General features: G+C 35.3%; 1 protein-coding gene across 2 annotated transcripts in view; it reads left to right on the forward strand.

The window, feature by feature from the left end:
- The window catches only part of PARPBP (PARP1 binding protein), a 52670-nt gene that overhangs the window by 20461 nt on the left and 7299 nt on the right, over window positions 1–24910 (forward strand). Inside the window, exons 7-9 of one of the 2 annotated variants that reach the window (XM_084531241.1) lie at window positions 11954–12137; window positions 16106–16314; window positions 20001–20082. In XM_084531241.1, the coding sequence (XP_084387367.1) occupies window positions 11954–12137; window positions 16106–16314; window positions 20001–20082 (475 nt within the window). The remainder of the gene's footprint in view (window positions 1–11953; window positions 12138–16105; window positions 16315–20000; window positions 20083–24910) is intronic. The other variant, XM_084531242.1, reaches the window with a different exon arrangement.

Genomic DNA, 24910 nt, shown 5'->3' on the forward strand with positions numbered 1-24910 from the left:
ATGATCAAGAAACCCAAAATTCTGCTGATGACACCAGCCTCCAAGCCACATATTGATCAGCTGAGTCTGTCTGTTCCTTTGAATATTGCTCCCTGCTACTGGAAGGATAGAGGAAAACCCTACCTGTGCCTCAGTCCTTTAAACAATAGCCCTAAGGCCCTGAAGTCCCTTTTTCATTGTTCTTGGACCTCTCTTTGCTACTTTTTCACTGCCAACGTGAAAAACCAATAATGGATAATAATTGGAGTGCAGTAGCAGGCTAGTGAAGTTCCAATTACGTCTCTTACCTGGGAGGCAGTGGATTTCCCTATGGTTTGGGCCCAGTTGGCGTATAGCTAGGGCCTAGGTAGGGTTTTGATAGCAGGAATAGGCTGACTTGCCCTAGGTGACCCTTCCAACCTGGATTGACCTTTGTCCATGTCATTGTTTGCCCATCCATCAAGTTCCAGAGCCTCATACCTGTTGTATGGGTGCCTGGGAATGTGAGGTAGGCAAGGAGGGGGTTTGCTTGCCTCACCGAGCAGAAACCTGCTTCTATGCCCCCTGTCTCATAGGTCCTCTCCTTCTGCTTGGTAACAAGAGGGTAGGGGATCCTTCATTACTTGTGTTGTCACTGGCCGATGCACCCGTTTCTGGGATGGTAGAGTATGATTCTACCAGTTGTTCTCTTCTTCTGATTCCCTGATGTTCCTCAGCCTACCCACCTTCTCCTGAACCTCTGGCCGAGCAGTTCTACCTGAGCAAACTTCCCACAGGTGTACTCACTGCTGCCATCAGACACTGGCCCACCCTGCAGCCTGAGGCCTGGAGGGCTGCGTGTTCCCTCGGGAGCTCTGTTCGGGTTCCTGTGTTGGCTCCCTAGGGTTGCCTATTGTACATGTAGGGGTGGCCACTGCTACTCCTGGTCCTGCCACGCCTCAAGCTGCTCTCATGAGGGCTGCCAGCTCCTGGAGGGTCTCTGCGCTCCCCTAGGGTTTCCCTAGCTCAGGAAACCTCCCTGTGCACTGCAGACTCCTGCTCTGTTGCAGAATGTGCCTGCACTGGAGCTGATTGCCTTGGTGATCTGTCTGCTGTTGTAAAATCATCTGCTTTTCAGTACGTCCCATTCTCTTTGTTCAGTGTGTTAAAGCAAAATTTCAGTAGAAGCTCCTTTAACGTTGCTTGTAAGTCTCAGCTCAAGCTGAGCTTTGGCTTTCCTGACACCATCCTTATATACCCAGGTACTGTTTCTAAATTCTTTCTTTGTAACCTGTCCTTATTTCAGCATTCTGTGCAAAGCCTTTTTACACTGGAGCTCTGTCATAGGTTCACTGTTTAGCCACACTGGTCTACTGGTAGTTCTGCATAGTTTCCTAAGTATAGTGATGGACTGTTCCTGTTCTTGTAATACACTGTCTTTAATGAAATATCAGCTTAATCTCAGCTGTCTCACATGGGAGTCCGCATACCAGTTCACTGAGTAAGCTGAAGTCTGCTCCCCTAAAGCAATGCCCTATACTCTGCTGCTAGCCTTCCTTATTACCTCGGCATCTTGAACTCTGCTATGTCATGATAGCTACAGCCAAGGCTGTCATTGATTTTTTGCATCCCTGGTCACTTCCTCATTGTTAGTGAATAGTGGACCCAGCTGTGTAACTGGGGTTGGCCCATTAGTACCTTCACCCAGAAGTTATCCCAGACACCCTCTAGAAATCTTGACTTCTTGTATCCTACTGTGATGTTCTTCGAGCAGATGTCCAGGGTGGCGTTGAAGTTCCCCACAAAAATCAGGGTCTATGACATAGAGTCCTCTGAGAGTTGCTTTAATAATACTTTGCCTATTTTCTAACATTGATTGGTTGATCAGTACCAAAACAATTACGCTGACACACTTACTAGTCTCTCTTCTGATCCAAATTCACAAGCTCTCAACCAGTCTCTTGTCTGTCCCATGGAAGAGGTCCTCCATTCTTCTGAGCTGCTCCTGCATAAAAAGGGCACTCTCTGACCTAGTCTTTCCTACCTGTATTTCTGAAGAGCTTGTATTCATCTTTTGCAGCACTCCAGCTGTCAGTCTCACCAATGAAGTTGTAGTTCTGTAACCACATTTGGAGCTTGTATTCTTCCTAACTTGTTATTCGATGTTTAACTGAGTGAATCTCTTTACACTGTATAGAGTATTTGCAAAGCAAAAGACTAATAACTTAGATGCTCTAACCTTCTTAGTGTCTTAATTTATAGAACAATTGAAAATGTATATCTTGGTCTATAAATCTTTACAGTGAAAGTTACGTATATAATGACACAAATTAGACTATATCACCATTCTACCATGTTAATAAACATTGTGCTTGTAATTTAATTAAAAATATTATTGCATTGTAAAGAAATAATAAAACATCAGAAAGGCTTATGTAAGAAAAAGAAATTATAAGAACAAAACTTAGGTTTCAATCGGACTCTTGAAATATTTTCCCTGAAAATTCCTGCCACTTAGTCTAATGTGTTTCAAGATAATTTTGAAGCAAATTCTGCTTTACTCAAGAATTTAACTTCATAATGGAAATACTGATATATTTTGTCTTCTGTAATACATTTCAACCTAATATTGAGAATGTTTTAGATTTTTTTTTCAAGAAAACAGAAAAAAAAAATTACAAATCAGTTCAAACATTCTTTCAAGGGCAAGTCTGACTCATGACGTCACAGTGGAAGTGTGGTATCTTAAGTGCTCCAATTGTACGATACTATTATTGGGATTTAATTAAATCATGATTACTGTAATCTGCTGTCCTTTAACTTCATAATTCATGCTGGTGCTGGAGAATACACAGATCATTATGTCCTAGATGTAGAAGTTCAAGTATATTCCCATTATTAAAGTGAAGACACGTAGACTGTGGTTCTATGGCACTTGTATCAGTACTGGACTTCACTGAAGGAACTTGTTGTTATGGCATGATAGAGATAATAAACTGTTCATCTGTTTCCCTGGCTTTCTTTTAATCCAGATTTGAGAACTAATATGGCAGCTTCCTGCCCATAATTCCAATCCTGATAACTTTGAGAAAATTGCAGGAAACTGTGATTACATATTACATATGTGATTACATATATTGTCCAACTGTAAAGTTGGATATATTGTGGTGGAACAATGGGACTGTAACATGGAACATGCAGGGCTGCTCATCATAGTCTTATTCTGAGAAGAATACTTGTTTAGTCTTTTAGTAGCTACATCACAGGACTTGAGGAACATTGCTTGGTATGGAGAATACCCCAAATTAATCTTGGTGAGAGCAGACACTGAGAGAACACCAACTCTGTTTTTGGCAGTAAATTCTTGAGAAGGTACCAAATGTTTTAGACGGTGACACTTCCTGAGGAAGGGTTGTTTTTAGCTTGGTGGAAGATACTGAAGACAGACATTTTTGGCAATCTAGCAAAAGAGATGGTAGAAACATAGAAAAATACTAAGGAAAAGTATTTTTTTTTTTCTGTGCTTTTTTTTGGTGTGAATGTAATAACCTGCAAAACTCCAAAGGATTTTCACCATCGATGTAGTTCTGTATGGTTTAAAAAATTAGGTATTAAGGCATAAATGTTCATTGTTTGAGCTGAAGTTTTTAAAGTATGAGTATTTTGATATACTTCTTACTTTCTTTTACTGTTATTTTTTAAATATAGATAAGCTCACTGATAAAAACTTTATTGTTGAAAATTTGAAATCTACACTAACATGAACTGCTCTTTCTTTTAACAACATACTTAGCGAAAATATTGGTTGGCTTTAAAGGCACAGTTACTACTCTATTAAGAGTATCTATACTTTGTATTGCTTTTTAGATTTATTTTCTACAGCTGTTCTACCCTGATAGATGAAACTCTAGTTTAAATCTTTTTTTTTTTTTGAGAATATAATTATTTTGCTACTCTCTTCATCTAATTTACAGTTTAAATATTAGATATCTATTCAGTTCTTAAATTCTAAAGTACCTTCCTAAATCTATAATAAACAAAAAGGCTGTGATTTTGCCCTCTGCCCCATGATGACTAAGTGTTTGTAATCTGTTTCAAGACACTTTTACCCACTACATAAGTTAGATAACTACATTTGTCATCTATTTTTTCCTCTTAGAGCAGTTGAAATGAAAAAGTAAAAATGCTGAACCTAATATAATAGAATTTTGATATATTCTTTCCTGTTCTTGGAATAGGCTTCATGAGTCTGTTCTGCTTTTTATCAGATTTTGAATATTGTCCATATCCTCAACTCTTTTTTTTTTTATGTTACTTTAGTCTTTTTTCTGCAAAAGATGTATTTCCAGAAAATAAATGAAAGTGCTTCTGCATCATATTAACTTTGCACACTAGTGCCCCAGTTCTGTAAGAAGAGTTCCTGTTGATGTCATTTAGATGCTAGGTTGGCAGAGAAGCTTGTTTATTTGATAATCTCAGTAAGAGCAAAATACACAAGGCATACAGTTAGTTTTTAAATACAATTTAGCTACCTCACCATAAGAAAAGACAGTTTTAAAAAAGAAATTTAGATAATAGATAGGACTGGGACACATGATGTAAAGCAAAAGGGCATAAGCAGGCTCAGGATCTGAAAATATTTTTAATAGAAACAACCAGAGACAGAAGATATGATTTATTCAATTGTACAAATTTTACATTGTAGTTTTTATTTTTAAAACCTCCCTTTAGAAGCACTGATGCAAAGAAAACATTTCTAGCATGTGATTTATTCTTATCTTAATGTAGACATCTGTTTTTCTCTGTCTTCAGGGCAGGTGAGATGAATCCCACATGAACTGTATGCTCCTCTTTTAGTGCTAGTTCATGTTGATGATAGTAAGCCATTCCTTCTGTCAATTCTTATTAAAACTTAACCATCATAGGTATTTTATATTACACTCTGCTGAGAAGCAGGATACTAAAAATGGATAGAATTTAGAAAGTAAGAATTGTCTTATTTGAGAGCCTTGTTCACTTCTTGTATAGTTGTTCCTAAGCAGACTTTCCAAACAGTCACCTTGTCACAGGAGAATTGAGAATGGACGATGGCCTCCCAGGTTGAGAGAGCGTGTAGAGAATTGCTGGAAGAAGGAAGGCAGGAGGGAACTTTTTAAGGGAATAAGGAAATATGTTAAGTTTTTGTTGTATGCTTTCCTCACTTCTGTCAGAATCTACAGAAGTGTAAGTGCTAATTTATTATTTCTGAAATTATGATCTGGAGCTGTTCATAAGAACGAATCTAATTAATCATTTAGATTACTTTTACAAGTCTTCCTGGTTAAATATTTGATGGTAAGGATCAGCAATGGTCAAAATTAGCCAACAGGTGACAGTGATCGCAGAATCACAAAATGGTTCAGATTGGAAGGGACCTCCAGAGATCATCTAGTCCAACCCCCCTGCTCAAGCAGGGTCACCTAGAGCATGCTACACAGGAGGTCAACTAATCTAAAATATATGGGAACTTGTTAATTTAAAAAATGTTAACAGAACATTAAGTCTAAAATTAAACACTTAGAGGCTTCCTGTGAAGTCTTAATTCAGTCACCTGAGATGCATATATTAACATAGTCTTGAATTGTGTGATCACATGCTTTCCCCTCTCCCTCTCACCCTTCTGTCCTAACTGTTTTGGGCACAAAATAAAAGAATTAAGTGGGACTATGTAATAGAAGGTAATGGTGTTTTTTGGGCACCTTCTTTGTTTCAACAGCTAGAATAATGCAGGCCATCAAAGAAAGGAAGGAATATTTCGATCTAGCTCCTTTCTGCTGTGGATTTACTGTGCAGTCCTGGACCAGCCATGCTGATGGTCAGTTGAGTCCACTCGGTGGAAGATCACCACTGTATCGTTGGATCTAGGCTTTGTGTCTGAAAATTCCCTGCCAGTCAGTGCAAGGTGGTTGATTCTAAAAGTTTGCTTTGTTTTAATGTTTATAATTACTCTGGATTATCTTTGGTTATTTTTATTATAGCTAAAGATAGCATTGGGTTTTCTAGTTGACATTTCTTTCAGTACATATCTTTTGAACAAAGAAATATTGTTACTTGTGAGTCTGAACAGGAAATTATGTTGCTAGGGTTTAAAACAATTGCTATTTTACAACATCTGTCATAGTATTAACTGACAGATGTCTATTGCTAACTGGGTTTGATAGAAATCCCTCCTATAATATGACTTTAAAGACCAAGGATGTGAGACTGAAGCATTGTGTTCTAGAATATTTCATGTCAGCAGCCTGTGATCTGAATGAAACATCAGAGGAATCTTGTTAGCAGGCATACTAACTGGAAGGGGACAAGGTCTCTCCAGGTCTCTATTGTCCTAGAGGAATGGCATTACTTGGTTTAATGTACCAGGTTTATTCTTGAATTCAAGGTTTTGTGTTCCTGTTTCAGAATTAAGAAGAATTAAAAGTCTTACCTTATGCTGATGCAAAAATTACCTGAATTCAGATAACTTGGTCCATGTAATTTCATATTCAAAACAAGCCTTTGCTGCCCTTCTAGCTGTTAGGAATTGCAAGATAGCTAATAGTTTTCTGTCCTATTTAGTTCATGTAAACATTTACTATCTAGTGCTACACCAGGTATTCTACAGTGTATTTAAGTTCATCAAGTATTTCAGGAAATAAAAACCTATAGAAGAGTGATGTACCAGAGTAGTTTAGCATTGGGTGTCCCCACCCACACTTCTCCCTCCTCCTCCTCCCTCCCCCTCCCCCCCCCCAAAAAAAAATAAATCTGTTTTTACCACATTTTCCTTTCAACCTCATTTTTTAGGTAAACTTTCTATTAACGTTAGTAACAATGAAGTCTTACTAGTGGATCTGGAGTTGCTCAGGTCACTTATTTTATCACTGGAAATAGAACTGTTACATTTATTGTTTAATTTATAAATTCACCTTCAAGATGATTGTTTCTTGAAATGTTTTCTGATACAATTAATTGTTGTTTCTGGTAGACAGATGATATTCTTCTACCACTGAACAGATTCTATTGGACAGTGCCCTAACCATCTCAGTCTGTACTGTAGATGGCATATATAACTTTCAGAAGAATGCCTCTCCTGCCTCTCCTGCTTAGACTGGCCTGACTGTACATTTTGAAGCTATAAGACTTGGTCAGTTAGGGCTTTCTGTAGTACGCTGTAAGATATTTATGAAATAGCACCAAAAAAGTAGATTCAACATTTTATAAATGTATAAATGTATTCAAGATTTTAACAAGAAGAAACTCACAACATAATGTTTTTTGCTATATCATATCCTGATGTAAAATGGTGTAAGCTATGGCACAGTGTTTCAGTAACTAATCCACACACATTAGATCAGCATTTTATGTCTTGGCCTATTTATATAAATTCTAATTGAAGTATGAATAAACTTTTCCTCTTCTTTGCTCCAGTTAGTTCTGTGTATATCAGATGGGGAACTGGAACTCTTTCCTGGAAAAGAAGAAGGAATATGGGGAGAAAAAGAGATTAAATGAACTTTACTTCTAATAGCAAATATCCTTAGTTGGCATTGGGCAGTAGAAGCAAAAAAATAAACATAGAAGATGTTTTTATCACAATTTTTTTTCCTTAGAGGAAAAAATGCAAGGTAATCAAGAGTTACATATTACACATAGCATTAAAATTAAGGAAATGATTATCTTAAGTAGTCCAATGTTGTTATATATAGAATAATATATATTTCTTTTTCTTCCAGCATCTATATACATGTATATATATATATATGCACACCCATAACGTATATATTACATATGCACACACACAAGCACACATGCAAAATTTGTGGAACTGATACGGATATCCTCAAGATTTCTATAGGCAGAAGGGTCTGAACCTGGCTTTCAAAGGCAGCTTTGGTCAATCACTTCACCTGCTTGTTTGTCCTAGAGTTGTAGGCTCCACGCAGTATTGATGGAACAGATGCTACTCAATTAGTACAATGCTTTTTTCATTTGAGGGTATTATTTTGGAAAGTGTCAGTTTAGTGCTGAGGGAAATAAAACAGTTTGGCAAGAAGCATCGGGAGACTTGGCTAGAGTTCTTGTATGCATCTCTGAGGCAGAACTTTCTTCAGCAATGCTCTCTTCTTACCTCTTGACAACTTGCACTGAATGATTTTTTTTTTCCTCTTGAACTTTTCATTCTCTTGTGGTTAGACTGAACTGTGTTTTTTGGAGCAGAGGTACACCACCATCTTTTTTCCTTTTCTCTCTCTCTTTTATTTTTGTAAACTATCCTTTTTAAGATCTGGATGGTTCTTGACCCGTGTGCAGAGAGACTTCACATGGTGACTTTCCTTTGGCTAAGTGCATACGTTGTGCTTGAACTTCTGGAAAGCAAAAGTTTATCTGTTTAACCAAGCCTGCAAATCTAATGTGAACTGAATAATCTTTAATCTGTAAAAGTTCAAGCTGAGAATTGTGTAGAAATATCTGTTTCTGACCTGGAGAAAAGCCAAAAATGTTTCACATTAACTTCAGGGCTTCCAAGTTATTTACCAGGAGTCTTGTTAAGCCAGAATAATCCAAAACAGCAAGGTCTCTGGCACCATTCCCTCCATGTATTTTAACAGAAATCAATATAAACAAACTGGTTTTCCTCTGGTTTAGTCCTTGTTCTTCTCAAGCCCAACCCACTTATTTTATATTTTGGATCATGAATCTAGACAGGCAGAATTTCATTTGATGGAGGTGCTCCCAGCACGAAGAGGAATTCTAGAATTCCACTTCAGAATTTAATGTGTAGAAAACATAGTTGTCTTTGAGTTTGCAAGGTATCCTTTTAGGAGAATTAAGCAGGAGCTAATAAGCGTGGAGGAAGTTGAAAAGTTAGCCATCACCTCACTCTTGGCAAGGGCATGCAGAGTATCAAAGGTGTTGGCATTGCTTTGTGGTTTTTGGCAGAGGTGTGGTTTGCAGCATCATAGATGTATCTACAATTTCTACCACAGGTGCCAATAGTAGTTCAGACTTCAGGATGTATGAATAAATATGAAGTCATTTTGTACAGCCCATGGTATAGTAAAACCAAAACTGTCTGACCTAGATAATGTTAGGCTACACTTAATACGGTGCATTTCTACTTTGATTTGGACTGTAAACCTAACTCTTAAAAATAAATAAATAAAACTAAAACTTTAGTAAGTCTTTTGTTGAAGGCAAGATTTAATGGCCTATATTTTTCATTAGGTTTGGCCATAGTATACAATTATTAGATGTAAAGTAGCTAATGTTTCTTTAATTCCAAAAAAAGAAACTGTAGGTTATTTGGAAAAGGAAGATGGATTACTGCAATAGATCTTGAAGTAGAGAGACTGTAGAGGAAAAAATCGTAGAGCAGAGTTCAGAATGAACAGAATTGCTTTTGGTGCCTGACATACTTCGGTTTTACAAAACTGGTTTAAAAAAAAAAACAACACAACACACACACACACAAAAACCTTCTGACAGGAAATCAGTCTCATAACTGAACTTAGCATCACAAACATCTCTAACTTCATTGGAAAGTTTTTGTCACAAATGTGACTGGAATGCTGTTTTTTTTGCTTGTTTTCATTACATTTTTTGAGAGTCACTGCTGTCACTGAAGAGAATTTACATGTTTTTAAGGATATAAAATTTGAATATACTTCTTCAAAAGAAGGATTCACAAGCACAGGGTCTTGTTTCCAACAGCGATAATAAATTAAATGCCCTGTAAGGACAAAGCACACGTATATGACACTTTTCCTGAGCGCTGTCTCAATCTCTAATTTCAGTTCAGGTATCTTCTGAACACAGTCTTCTGCCTGTTTTTTTTCTGGGAATGAGATTTTTAAAGAATGAATCCTTTGGGCCTCTTGTTATGATGTTATTTCTTCCTTTTTATTACGTGTGTATCAGCTGGTGCTCAAGGGTGAAAGTAACTCCGTAAATGAAAAAGTAAAAGGACAGGGAATCAATGAACACATAAATTAGAGATAAAATAAAGTACAGAGTACCAGATACTGAAAAGGTTGAGAAAACAAACAGAAAGGGAATGAAATCAAAAACCAAGTGTCATGGGAAAATAATGAAGCCCTTAGATATAGGGGATATTAAACAGAAGATAAATGATTGCTTAGTGGGTTGAGGGGAATCTTTATTATAATCAACTTTGTCAGACCGGATGATGTGTTCCTGTTTTGAGTAGGCTGTAGAATTGATGATAAAGTTTCCAAACAGCAAGCAACTTCAAAGAGCTTTGGGAAAGAGATGCATTAGGGTGTAGGTGAGCTGATGATTCTTGCATTGCTTTTTATTTGCCCAAACTCAAGTAATGGTAAAAACATAGTCTCTCACTTAATTTGAATGTTTTACACCTCTGGAGATCTTTTTAGATTTTTTGAAACATTAATTTAACGTTTGAGTTTTGTTGTAATCAATGATTAAAATATAGTCATCATTAGTGTAATTACTGGAAAAAATTAAGCTTTAAGCTCAAGAGATTTAATCTGTCTTTCACTTCCTTATTATCTAATTAAAGTAGTCAAGACAAATTTGGTGTCTTTATATTGTTTGTGATCTCTGAGACAGGATCTGTCATCCCCAACTCATTTGCTTAGCCTGCTTCATAGGCATCATTCGTGGTAGTGGAATCCTATCTTCATATCTCTATATGGCTTTTGCACCTATTCACTACACTTTACATTTGCACACTGAACAATTCACAACTCCTAACACTTAGATTTTCCATTCTTGTGATGTGACTGACTATACTCACTCTTGTTGATTTATTAAGTTTGAGCAGTATTGTTCAGGGCAGCACTTCCAATACCTGAGAGGAAAGATGTGCTTATAAATGGCCAGTGAAGTTCTTGGAATTATAACTGCTTTTCCTCATTCACCAAGTCAGAGATAATTCAAGGCACACTCTTACAAGAGCCTTGGATCCCGTAGCCATTCTGTAGACTCCAAGATCTTTGGGTATTCTTGTGATTATTCCAGAACTGTTTTTTTTTTTTTGTCGTTTGTTTGTTTTTTGCGTACTCAGGATAATACATGTATGCTTTACCTGGGAGCCTGCTATATTTCCATTGTTATAGACATTGTTATATGTCTTGCAAGTCTGAAGACCGAAACATGGTGAAGTTCTCTCTATACTGCCTATTGGATCATCCTCTGTTAATAGCTCAAGAGTTTTGATGGAGAGACCTGGTAGTTCTAATCCAAAAGCAATCCCCAAAGTAGTCTATGCATGCAGTGTGGATGGTTCAAGCTACAGGACAATGAAATAACAAGGAACAGTCTCAACCTATAGTATAGGTGTACTCATAAGATGAGAAGGTGTTTTCCAAAAGAATTGTTGAAATACAGCTCCTATATCCATCATATTAAATTATTTGTATTTTTGATGTTGGATATTGCATAATTAAAATAGTACATTATTTTCTGTAGGTATTTTTTCTCTTGATGAAAAAGAGGATTAATATTGTATGCATTATGGCAAAAAATAATGTTCATCTAGTCTAATTACTATCTACTTAAATGTAATTGAAAGCATGTTGATGTTTTAGAGCACTTCCATGAAGCACAAAACTCTCAAAAACATAATATGATGTTAAATTGGAATCTATGTTCCAGCGAATCATTTTGTTCACACTTAACAGTTTATGAGCAAAACAGAAATTGTAGGTTTAAAGAAAGTACTTTTCTTTGAACTTCATGGAAAAGTTAGTTTTGTATTGCAGCTCAGAGTATTACAAATGCTGAATTCATTACCTTTTCTTATAATCTCTATTTTTCTTAAGCAAGCTATTATGTGTTGGACAATACTACTACACTGCTGTTTGATTTAAAAGATCAAAGCTGTTCTCTGAAGAGTTTTGATTAACTGTGAAGACTGGCTATGTTCAACACTAATAGGTATACTAAAGTGCTGCCAAGATTAATGTGGAGATGACCTCGTGCCTATTTTCAGAATCGCAGGGGGGCGAATTCTGTCAACAGTGAAGATGCATTTGATAAAAGGCCGAAGCAATGGGGATCCTTTCTGTCAGGCAGTAGAGGAAGTTGTACAAGATTTGGATTTGAAGATTAAAAATATTATCGATTCACAACATGAAGTCTTGACTGCCAGCACCACTGGAGTTAGTCCAACACGGGTAATGGGACTTCTTTTGTTCTTCTTACTATTTAACTTTACAAGAAAGCAAATGTCCGTCTCCTGTTTTGTTTCTTTTTATTTTTAAAAGACTTTTATATAGAACATTATCTCTTTTCCTGGTCATTTCTTCTGCGCTGTGGTTTTTAAATTCCTGAAAGACTTATACTTAAGGATTACGGTGTGGATTTCAAAAAGATGTTTTATTTAAACTTCCTACATCAAAATTGTAAATCAAGTACTCTTCAAAATTTAATTTGTTCTTGCAGCAGTTCTGAATGTAAATACTTATAACTATTAAATTTCACTGAAATTTAAAGGTAGTAGAGCTATTATGTTTCCAGGCAAAAACAGTGCTAATGAAAGTGTAATTAAGATTTGAGAACATGTCAATAATTTTGATTAAAATACACAGATTTTAATTAGCTCAGAGTCAAGTATTATTAACGGTAAGAAACTTAAAATAAGGTTAAATACCTTATTTTCTGTACTTTGTATCAACTCAGGTTTATATTAGAATATTTTTTTAATGAAGATGTCAACTACCTGTATTTTATATAACGGTTACTCAAAATATTGTTTAACATCATGTATTTTTGTCTAGGAAACTTTTTGAAACTTCTGGACTTTTTGATTGTGTGTATATTCTTAGTATGCTTTGTATTGTCAAATCACTGGAATTACCCCACAGTAACAGGATTTCTAACAGATTTTTATCAGACTCCCCAATATGCTTTTGCTTCTTAGTAAGAAATAAAATAGCCAGAGACTAGTGAGTAGTTCAATTGGTTTAAATATGTATTTCCACTGAACAGCATCCTCATTTTTCTGAATCTATCATTTCCCATTTTCCCTTTGGTGTCTTTGTGTTTTTCTCTATTTGTGTGATCTGAAAAATTGACCGCCATATTATTTCTCTTTGTCTTCACCTGACTACCTGGATGCTTGATAAATTTTTCTGAAAAAGATTTGGGTTGTATGGCTGTTCTGATAAGACTTCATTTCTTCAGAAAGATTTACCAACAATACCAAAAGTGGTTCATGTTTCTTATTGTTCTGCATAGGTCAAGTTTGTAGTCTAATAAGTGTGTAGAATTGTTTACCAGTATCCTTGTAGGGGCAGAAGATAGATGATTGTATCCTGATGCCAGGAAACATGGAATTACTTAATTCCATTAAGAACAGAATGAAGCTAACATTTTCTGAAAATGGGCAACTGCAGGCAGCTTATGAACTTTATGTTAATGTGAGTCTGTGGTTTTATGTTGAAATTTTTCACAATTGTTGGAACAATCTATCTGCTTGTGAATGGGAAGATTCTACTATAGCTCTTCTCTGTGAAGAAACTTGAGTATACAACAGAGGATGAAGGGCTTTAAGCTAATCTTTTTCACCATATTCACCACAGTATATCTGTATGCAACATACATGTAGTATAACTGAGAGCTGTCACAGATGACTGTGGTCTGGATATGACCGGTATGCTGGTTGGCTTGAGAAATCTAGTATTCTCTCGAAGCATAGACAAAAGTTAAGCTATTATATCAAATTGCAGACTTTATTGGAGCTTTCTGTAGATGGACATTGTACTAATACAGATTGCCATTGTTGATTTTGAAATGAAAAATTTCCTTAAGTTTTCCAAATGAATTTGAGCCATATAGGAAAACTGGAACATCTGTATAGTTTCATTAAGATCTCAGGACAGCAAAGATTAATACTCTCTGCTGAGCTTTCTATATACCGTTTTGTTTTGTTTAACAAGAATGTTACAATTTTCACAAAACTCATTCTGTATTCAGAATAAGTTATTTTTTTGATTGGGTATTTTTTTGTATATCAGAGGTTGACTTATTACTTTGAGAACAAATTACATCAGTGCTCAGTTTTCCTGAATATATCTGTTTTATAAGAACGTAGAGCTATAGAAAAAGTCAGTATTTCATGCAGAACGAAGCACAACTTTGTGTTGAAGCCTTCATAAGTGACTAATAGGAATTGTGATTAATTTCTTCCTGAAAAACTCACTGCTGCAAATGGAATCCAGTTGGCATTTCTGGAACTAGACAGAATAGTCTGAAGTAGATAACTGTTACTACCCTTGAAAGATGAATAATAATTTTATTGAAAAATATTTTGAACCATGATTTTTAATAACAAACAAGATTTTTGTGGCAGAGAATGTTGTTTTGCCTAAAGTTCTATTGTATTTGGACAATTGAATTTTAGTCCATGGTAAGTATACCAAGCTATTGTTGTAGTACAACGTGAGATTTTTGAAGGTCATCATTTGGCAGTTAGGAGGTTATGCTATACTCTCAAGATTATTATTATATTTTCTTTGTGTATAATCAGTCAAGCTGATTCCAAACTCATACTTTTTTTATTAAGACAAATTTACCATGACACTCATGACATTTTATAAAAATCTGTGATGTGGTGATGTAATGAAGAAGTTCAGAATAAATTTTGAGGAAATTAAATGTTACTGAAATAAGCCAAATTTGAAAAACCAAGTATAACAACCATTTCTGTAATTGCTATTTCTAGCTATTGATTATAACTTATAGTAACTGACTGACATGTGTTGCTATGGTTTCTTGAAAGCTACATACATAATTGATGTAATCAAATAGGCAGAGAAATAGAATTTGATCTTTTCAAGACTGTGTTTAAAAGCAGTTAACTGATTAGATAAATGCAGTTTGTTGCCTGTCCTGTCCTGAACAAAGTCAGGCTACTATATGTTTCTGTGTATTGGTAAATAAGAAAGCCAGTAGTTTTTAAAACCTACTACTGTGTATTTAGCACTAAATTTCCTTACAGAACTCCTAGAAATTTTAAAGAGAAGTGCTGCAAACGTGCAATTCTTGCAGTCCCATTGTGGCTATGAAGTTCTATATCTACCGGCTGTAGTGTTGAACACTTCCAGATGTGGATTATTATTTTCTTTAAGGACTTCTTGATTCTTGTGGAAAACTGAGGAATTCATTCTGTTCCAAACAATAGGGGATTGTGCCTCTTGTCAAATCTTGGTGGAAATCTCACTTTTAACCAACTACTTTTGCAGATTCAGTTACAGGAGCTGGACTTCTCTAGTAAGTTTGTGTGCCCCACAGCACTCAAATTGGTTGTGAGGAAATAATACATTAATTTCTGCTGTATGGTTTCATTACAGATTTGAAAATTTGTGTGACATGCTCTTCAGTGTATGCCTCCAGCTGGCAATGACCTAAACTCTAATAGTTGCTTGGGATGAAGGAGAATCTTCCCTGTAGTCAGGTTACTCCATAAATGCTTCCTGGGAAAGGGGAGGAGATCACAGAATCACAGAATCGTCTAGGTTGGAAGAGACCTCCATGATCACAGAGTCCAACCTCTGACCTAACACTAACCAGACTTCCACTAAACCATATCCCTAAGCTCTACATCTAAACGTCTTTTAAAGACCTCCAGGGATGGTGACTCCACCACTTCCCTGGGCAGCCCGTTCCAATGCCTAACAACCCTTTCGGTAAAGAAGTTCTTCCTAATATCCAACCTAAACCTCCCCTGGAGCAGCTTTAGCCCATTCCCCCTTGTCCTGTCGCCAGGCACGTGGGAGAATAGATGAACACCCACCTCGCTCCAGCATCCTTTAATGTACCTGTAGAGAGCAATAAGGTCACCCCTGAGCCTCCTCTTCTCCAGGCTGAACAATCCCAGCTCCCTCAGCCACTCCTTGTATGACTTGTTCTCCAGACCCCTCATCAGCTTCGTTGCCCTTCTCTGGACTCTCTCGAGCACCTCGATGTCCTTCTTGTAGTGAGGGGCCCAAAACTGAACACAGTACTTGAGGTGCGGCCTCACCAGAGCTGAAAGATTCTCCCGTCTTCTGCTGATACAGGTTACTTTTGGGGCTGATATACTATCTGTGTTTTTTTTTTATTATTTTCTTTTTTTTTTTTTTTTTTTTTTTCTTTTCAATAGTATGTTTTCTTTAATTTCATTTACTTTCAGCCAAAGCTGCATTCCATAAACCATGGCACTGTGTATTGTGGCAGAGATACTGTAAAGGTCTTACTAGTTCTTCTGGATGAAGAAGCAGTCAGTGCTCCTACCGAGAACAAAGAATTATTATTATGTGAAGATGAAAACTTAAATATGTTTGGAATCACCTCTGTTTTGACACTCTTCAGGTGAGTAATACAAGGTTTTTGTTTGTTTGTTTGAAGAAAAGATCTTACATTGAGTGACCTAATAAAAAACTGACATTACTTACACTAAGCTAGTGACTAAATTGCAGTCTCTTGTGAGGGTAGGTGTGAAAGGTAAGCGTTCTTAGGACAGTTTCCAGTTCTTGGAAGTATTCTACCTCCTCGTTATTTTCAGCTTGGTTTTGTAATATGGACTTTCTGGGCTATTACCTTTCTGGGCTGCACAAAACCCATAAAGAGTATCCTTTGCAACAAGTCTTCCAAATATTCATCTATATTCTTAAGTTCAAATAATGTGTGTTTGGTAGCTGATTGCATTTATATTCAGTTTGAAGATTCCTCCTTTGTCTAGGTATGGTACAAAAGATTTTTGAATGATATCCTGTTTTCTTCCTACATAGTCATTATTTTGCAGTGAAAATTTTAAAATAGTTAAATAGATTTTCATATCGTGACCCACCAGTCAGGATAGTTTCACACAAAGCATGTTGAAACAAATCCATATGCATGAAGATTTATTGGTAGGGGCTGTAGCTGATAGAATATGGTACTCTGATGGTGAAATTTATTTTGGGGGAAGAATAAAACTGAGAGTGAGAGGATAAGAAATAAAACTCTCCTCAGTTACCAGCCAGGGTTCCCATACAAGCATCTCCTACAATACAGCAGCTGGTTCCCCAGTAATACTTTTCCCATGATAACTATATTGTTTTCATAAGGACCTCCTAAACCCCACTGCTTATTGTACCTGCTTTTTGATGATACTAGCAGTGACTGGAGCATCTACTCATCAGGGCTGGGGCTACACAGCTTTTAAGCTCTGTGCTTACACATTTTTTGGTCCCTTAGCATTAAAAAGAAACAAGAAAAAAAAAAAAGCAACAATGAAAGAGTAGGAAAAGTGGGGAATTAGGAGTGTTTCTTATGCTGGTGGTAATTACGTTCCATGAGAACCCCCTATAGCAACACTATCAGAGTGTGCAGTTGCAAGGTCATGAGGAAAACAGGAAAGGAAGAGAATAACAAGTAATTAGAAAGGAAGAGAATAACAAGAATAACAAATAATGCCACAGAGAAAACTCTGCCCTAGCAGCCTGGGTGAAAAGATGCAGAGCTGTGAGTGGAAAGCAAGCACTAGACTTCCAGATATAAGGCCCTTAGCAATACAGAAGGCAAAGGTCTAAGACACTGTGCAACTCTAGGTTACTGATGTTTTTGTTTGTTTGTTTGTTTTTATATAAGAACTGTATCACCTTTGTCTGTTAGTCCTGAATTGGACAATGGATGATCCTAAATTTAGGACAATTTAAGGGTTCCATTAGATTTATAGTTCCACCTTCTTCACGAAACCAACCAAACAAGCACAGTCTAATAAAATTTAGAAAAAAATAGTTTCATTAATAAAAATTCTGATTAACCCTGTAATATTTTTTTTAATATAGAAGGCAGACTGGAACAACATATTTACATATTTTTCACTGCTCAGATATCTAGAGCTGTGTACATTACTATTGCATTAAGGAACATGTTTAAAATAACCAATATTTAAGTCTCTTATTTTTCCATTATTTCTGATTCAGGAAAATTGATCCACATTTTAACATTTAAAGTTGTTTCATTAAATTGATAAACCCTAACTGGGATGTATTTTTATCAAAATAAAAAGAGCTTAATCTGATTTTAGAATAATGCTCAAGGCCTGACTGAATTCTTCTTCCAAATAAATGTTGCTATTATTCAAAGCTAGGTCTTGATTTGTTTTCTTGAACAACTCTTTTTAATTTAAAATGAAATTAAAACCACCTATATCTGAATAAGAGTGCCTACTGAGTTTCACTTACCACATTTGATTTTTCAGCTAAATTGCCTTTCTTGATTTTTTCTCCAAAAGTTTAAGGCATTTGTTTGACTTGAAATCTTCTCCTTATTGGTGTAAGGAGGTGCTGCTATCTGGAAATTTATATTGTAACCTACACAAAATTATTGTGTTTTCCTTAATATTTCCTAGTGGACAATTTGCTTTAGATTTTATTTTCCAGTGGGCAGTTTTGTGTAGTCATTTTAAGAGAACACTGCTGCTTTCAGATGAAGGCTGAAATTAAATGAGAGCATCTCATTTTTAAAACTTGAACATTTCAGGATTTTTACTTTCTTTGATTTACTGTTTTTTAATAAACTGTGAGATTAAATTAAGTGGGTAGATTTATCTGTCTGTTTTGAAATCCTGATAAAAAACACTATTGCTGAAAAGCAGATATTGTGTGTTGTTTAACTGCTTTGTTGGTTTTATTTAACTGGAAAATATATTTTTGTAATTCTGTGGAATACATGAATATTTCAGAAGTGGAAATGTAAGCAATGATGATACATCCTTGATATTTTGGAACATCCAAACCAAGCTGAAGTTTTTCTTACTTAATGAGTCTTTCAGTGTACACCTCAAATATTTTCCCGTCATAAGGACCACATTTCAATCTTCTTGAAAATATTCCTTTTAGGTATGCATTATAGAAGTGCAAATAAAATTTTCTTCTTTTTTGATGTTTTTAGTTCTTATTTTATTTCAAGGCTGCATGCAAGGCAAGTGTGACTAAAGCCAGTCATTATTACTTGCTCATTTTTTTCCTTGCTTTTTTATTTCTATATAGAGAAGGAAAGTTAACATGTTGACCTGGTTCACAAAGCAACAGATCTCTTGGAAACTGATTTTGTAGGTTCTGAAAAGGAAGCTCACATATCCATGCAGTGGAGAAGCAGTGATAATTTAACCAACCACTTATCCTGAGGAAGCATCAGGTGTTGGAAAAGTGGGACACTGAGGATTTTGTCGCTATGGGTTACAAGGAGGGCTCATGAGCTGTAAAAACAGAGTAGATGGGAGCTTGCCAAAGCTACATATTTTGGCAATTTAAATGGCAAATATATTGTGAGGGCATCCAGAAATTTTGCACCACAGAAAAATGGAAATAAAAGAAAGTGAACTAAACACTAAATTTTATTTATGGAATAAATAATAGAATAATTGAATAGAATGAGGTAAATAAATTAAATAAAGAATGAGTTCTTCTGAAACTAAACAACTGTCTTCATATGCACAGGCCTGCCATGAGCTTAAACCGAGAATTATTTACATATGCACAGATTTCTTTTTTTTTCCAAGAGCAAACAAAAGTCCCTCTTATATGCATCATCTTTTTGCATTTTATACCTCAATTTTTTTCATTAACTTATGTAACTATACATATACATACTAGTACTTCACAAGAAGTGAATATACTTAAGAGTACTTCATACACAGAGGTGTATGGTGAAAAGCATGTAAAAAGGAGGAAAGTTATTCTGGATGTCAGCAATATGCTGCTCAAAGACATGGAAGTAGAATGCTAGGTTGGTAACCCACCATTACATTACCAATAACACTGTTGTTGCAGAGCTATTGTAAATTTACTGCAAAAGGATACCAGAAATCGCAACTGTAGGTTTGATTTCATTATGCAGTCTTTAGTTGTCATGGTACATGTAGTTACTCGGGAAGGAAGAAAACAAAGTAAGGTTTGGAGAGAGAAAATGTTTGGCTTTCTGCTTCTGAGGAGCTTGCTATGGTAATTATTTTTCTTAACTAATTGCATGCATATGTTCTGAATACTTGCTATTTCTTTTTAATATAGATCTCCAGCACAGTCTGATGGATCTTCCCCAAAACCTCTTAGACAGCGTATTCAGAAATCTATGGATGAAAAAATAATTAAGGTACTTCATAAGAATCATTATGCACAGACGGATACACTGAAATAATAATGCTAAAATGAGAAGAATAGTGTTAAAAATCTCAAACACTTGTCTGAAAGGTAGTCCATAGCTAAAGAAGTGATTACCTAATAGTTAGTGGCCTAACTCAAACAGTACTGCAATATTAAAATGAAAACATCTAACACTCTGGAAGATAGAGGCTTTAAACTTAAAAATACTTCCTCATGAAGAAGATATCTTAATGGCAATTTGCTGAGTTAGACTATATTTCTTCATTTAACCATCTATGTATGTCAGGACTATGGAATTAAAACAGGTTATGTGAAAGCAAAAATAATATTGAACATAAGGACCTGATTTCAGTTCTGAAACAATAATTATTTTTCATTATATTTTTTTCAGAACACTTAAAAAAAAACAAACAATCCATGCTATTTTGTAGATGAAATTGAGCATTACAACAATATGTTGATATTGTGAGTGTTTGTAATGAAAAGACCAACTTCAGTGTTTCTGAATATTGCGGGCTTTCTAAAATCGCATTTTACATAGTCTTTTTTTCTCAAAACTGTCAAATGTTAATGTTAGGACTTTGGAAAGAGAGCTTGTATCTTCCACAGGATTTCAACAGAGCGCTAAATGTGAAAGTAGTGACTTAGTATTCTTTACAAACTTTATTCTGACAACAGATGAAAGCACAAATATAATTAGTATGTAGGAAGGCAACAGAGGTTTTATAGGCCATCAGAATTAGTTTTGGAACAGCATAATGAAACATACGTCTCTGCCACTGAAGATGAAGGGAATTTTAATATATTACGTGTATGAGAAATAGAAAGTCATTAAAAAGAATTAAAATGAAAAGTACTGTCAATATTTCCAGCATGTGTTTTAAGCATACTCCAATTCCATACAGACTGTGTTTTTTTTAGAGGGGTAAATAGGAGGACGGGTGGTTTGGATACATGCACTAATTAAGGTGAAATTTAGCTTAAAACTAGTAGGATAACATTTGAAAGGACTGGAGCTGATAAAAAAATCTTCATGATAATTTCGCTATAAATAGCATATTTAAATTGCAGCTCTATTCATCAAATAGCAAAAAAATGTGATATTCTGTTTGCATAATACATTGAAATAATTTTCTCATCTAAACAGAGGTTTTGTAATTCGATTCATGAACAGCTCTATTCAACATCCAAAATATCTACAATTAATTTATCATGATTTACTGGAAACATACAAAGTTTTTTATACAAATTGTCAAAAATATGAGACTTGAGATTGATTCATATTATGAAATAATTTTTACTTTTTGAAAAATATGTTTTTGCTAATCAAAAACATGAGATTAGCTACCATGGAGAATTGCTGTGCAAATAATAGTTCTCATCAAAAGTCTCTGATATGACAATCTCTTGTGCTGCTTTTGCTGATCCTAACAAGTTTGCTGTGACTTCTATGCCCCTTGTTAACGTAGTACAAGAGTCTATTTTTCTCTAGGACTTTTGTCTTAGCCTTGATTTCACCATGACACTGAATATGCCTGTAGCAATAGAATTAAGTATCTAGTGTTTTTAGCCAATAATTTTTGAGGTCTTTCAATCCACTTCTAAATCCAATTTTGATACTCATAAAGTGCCTATTATAAATGGGGAAGGCTATATTGAAATATAAACTTTTATCTTATAAGATCTTTCATCTTAAGAAAAGCAAAATTAAGAGGGAACAAGCGACATGTCTAAAGTCTATGGTTTGCCCTTCTAGACTTTATTTGGTGTCTTGGACTGTAAAGTTTGCTTATAGTGTTACCTTTTGTAGATTATATATGTGATGGTTGACACTCTTTACATACTTTAGCAATGTGGATGATAAGGTGTGTGTTACTAATGTTAACATAAATGGCCACTTGGATCTACAAAACTAAAGTGTTTCAGAGCAACATTGGGGCTGCTAAACTGACTCTAGTAATTATAAGCATTCTTCATGGCTTTCTTCCAGTGTATCACTATTATATGAGAAAGAAAATGTACAGCTTGGAACTGAGGCCAAATATCTCACAATGTTTTTCCATATTAAAAAAGTGAAAATAAAAATCATACAGTTCAAAATGTAAATAGTCTGTAAATATGTATGAGTATAGACTCAAATTCTTACTCTGGTTGTGATACCTGAATGTTTCACATTGTTTGCAATTCTCTTTTCTGTGTATCAGCCAAACATTGCCATCCAAACTACATTGTATGCTTGCGAAGTCGACAGTTATTCTCCTGCTATTCTTATGCTCACTTCAGGCTTACTTCTTGCAGTCAACTGAAATTACTGTTGCCAAAACATCTACTGACTTTTCTAACTGAAACTCAGAGATAGTTCACTGCTCTTTGTCATTGATCTCCATCCTCTCACAGAAAATCCTGCTTTCCTTCTTGAAACATTATTCATCTTTTATTTTGTCTTTTCTTGCTTGTCTTTTTACCATTCTAACATTTTTACAGGGTTTCTTCTGCATGTTTTTTCTCCTTTCTTTTCTTCCTTTTATTGTGAAGACTTACAGGATCCTGTCTTTCCCTTTTCTCTTTCTGTACCTTCTTTGTGGAATGATGTATCTACAAACAGAAGTTCAAGTATCATCCTGTTCATAAATCTACACTTAATCTAAGTATATCTTTTGTCAAAACTAAAGATTTTGTAACTTTTTCTATAGCGTCCTGTGAATCAACACCTGTTGATGTTGAAGTGGTATGTCTGTTTGTCTTCATATATTTAACACTGGGGACAGTATCCTTTCTATTACTTTTTTTGTGCCCTAACAGCTCTGGAATGTATTAATTCATAAGCTCTATCCATACGTCCAGTCAGCTATAATATATTAAAAATTCATCTTGCTTTTTGACCATGGTGGTATATTTTTCTTGGAATTGATAGATGCAGCTTTGGCCTGTCTTCACTGAGATTGACAACCGAACAGCAAAGTGGCTAGATGCTAAATGCCATTCTTCTGTTTGTGTATCAGTCTATTTCTTTAAGTTGTAGTAGATACAAGCTACTTGGTTTAACCCATCCCAGCCACATTGATTATTTCTGATTTGCTGCCCCGAGATATCTGTTTTTACTTACGTTCAGCCTACAATACTAGTTTTCACTGTTGGTTTGTTAATTTTGAGACTAACTCTTCCAGCTGTCTTGTTTTATATTTTTTCTTATGGCTGAAGAGATTTCCTGTGGATATCTGCAAAACTCATTATCCTCATTTAAAGTTTTTTTAGTACCTTTAAATCAGCCTCTCCTCAATACTTAGCAGTTTTATGTATTGAGATGGATGCCTATTACAGTGACTAATTTGGGTTCCTTTCCTTATGAATCCATATATTTCTTGTCTTAGATTGTAATGTCTCTTGGTAGAAATAATTTTTGTTCTGTCTTTACTGTGCAGCACATAACACAATACGTTCCTTGTCCATAACCACAGATTTCAAGTGTTGTCGTAGTATTTATCACCTTTTTATGCTGAAAGTCAGTTTTCATAATTATTTCATACAACTGTCTGAGAATGTGTACAGGTTGCTTGTAAAATTCACACTTCTAAATTTTATTATGTATGGTGCACTAATTTTAACAATTGACTCAGAAGAGATGCTGTACATATATTCTGAATAAGGAAAGTAGAAACATGATGTTTCTTCTTGTTGTTAGTGATTCTTTTGAGAAATTTCTTATTCAGTGTATGTGATGATAGTGTTTGTTCCATAAAATTGTCCTAAGGACCCTTTGTCCAGACTGCCTCTGGCATGTGATTAAATTCCTAGTCTATTAACTATAGGATTTGTCCCATAGAAATCTCTTTTTCCATGATATATGAGAGAGGAAGAAAAATTCAGTAGTGAGTACCCAGAGTAGTAGAAAAACACGGTAGCTTGGTTCTGTGCTGAGTCCCATCAAGAAGCATGAATAAAGAAGTTTAGGAAAAACTAGTAAATGAAGGAAGAAAGGGACACTTCACTAAATTAAAAAAATATATAAAAAATAAAAATTATACCCTGTCCTTCTGTAAGAGGAAGTGATTTCTCACATCTGCAGAATTACGCGGAGAACTGCAGATCGATACTATTTAAACCTATGGCATAATATCATGAACATATTTTTAGTATCTAAAAATATGGAGAGTGGAAAAATAAACAGGTAGCTATGAATTGGAATTTGTATTTAAAAATAAGATAAACCTATGATTTTTTCCATTGTACCAAAACCAACTCCTGGCAACAATGAAAGAAACAAGGAAATATTTCATCTTGCAATCATTAAATACTGAAACAGATGCAAAAAGCTCACCTAACTATATGGGCATTTGTATGCCACCACTTTGTCCTTTGAAGAAGGAGAAATTTGGGGAATTAGTGTGTTGTACTTTTTCATTCCCTCCAGCAGAAGTAAGAAAGAGAAATAATAAGAAACTCAATCCTCTCATAGGGTGATGAAATTAAGAAATCAGTTGTGTTTCAAGGTTGCTATCTGTTGTTAAAGGGAAGTGTCTTAATGGGGAGTGGTGTATTGTGGAAGGAGTTATACTTTCATTAATGTAAAACCCCATTATTTGGTTATTGATTTTGCTGAATGCAAGCAGTACTTACTGTTGTGTGATTTTGTTATGCAAGCAGTACTTACTGTTGTGTGAGAGGAATGGAATGACTGTCACAATCATCTCCTTTAATTAGGTTAAAGATCAACTTAAGGCAATAAACAGGTTGTATAATAAAGATTTTAGTCTTTCTTTTGCACCTGAAAAGATTAACTGGAGTTTCAAGCTGTAGGGAAAGTATTATAATAGAGC

The sequence above is a fragment of the Aythya ferina genome (genome assembly GCF_964211825.1).
Source record: "Aythya ferina genome assembly, chromosome: 1".
NCBI classification, from domain to species: domain Eukaryota; kingdom Metazoa; phylum Chordata; class Aves; order Anseriformes; family Anatidae; genus Aythya; species Aythya ferina.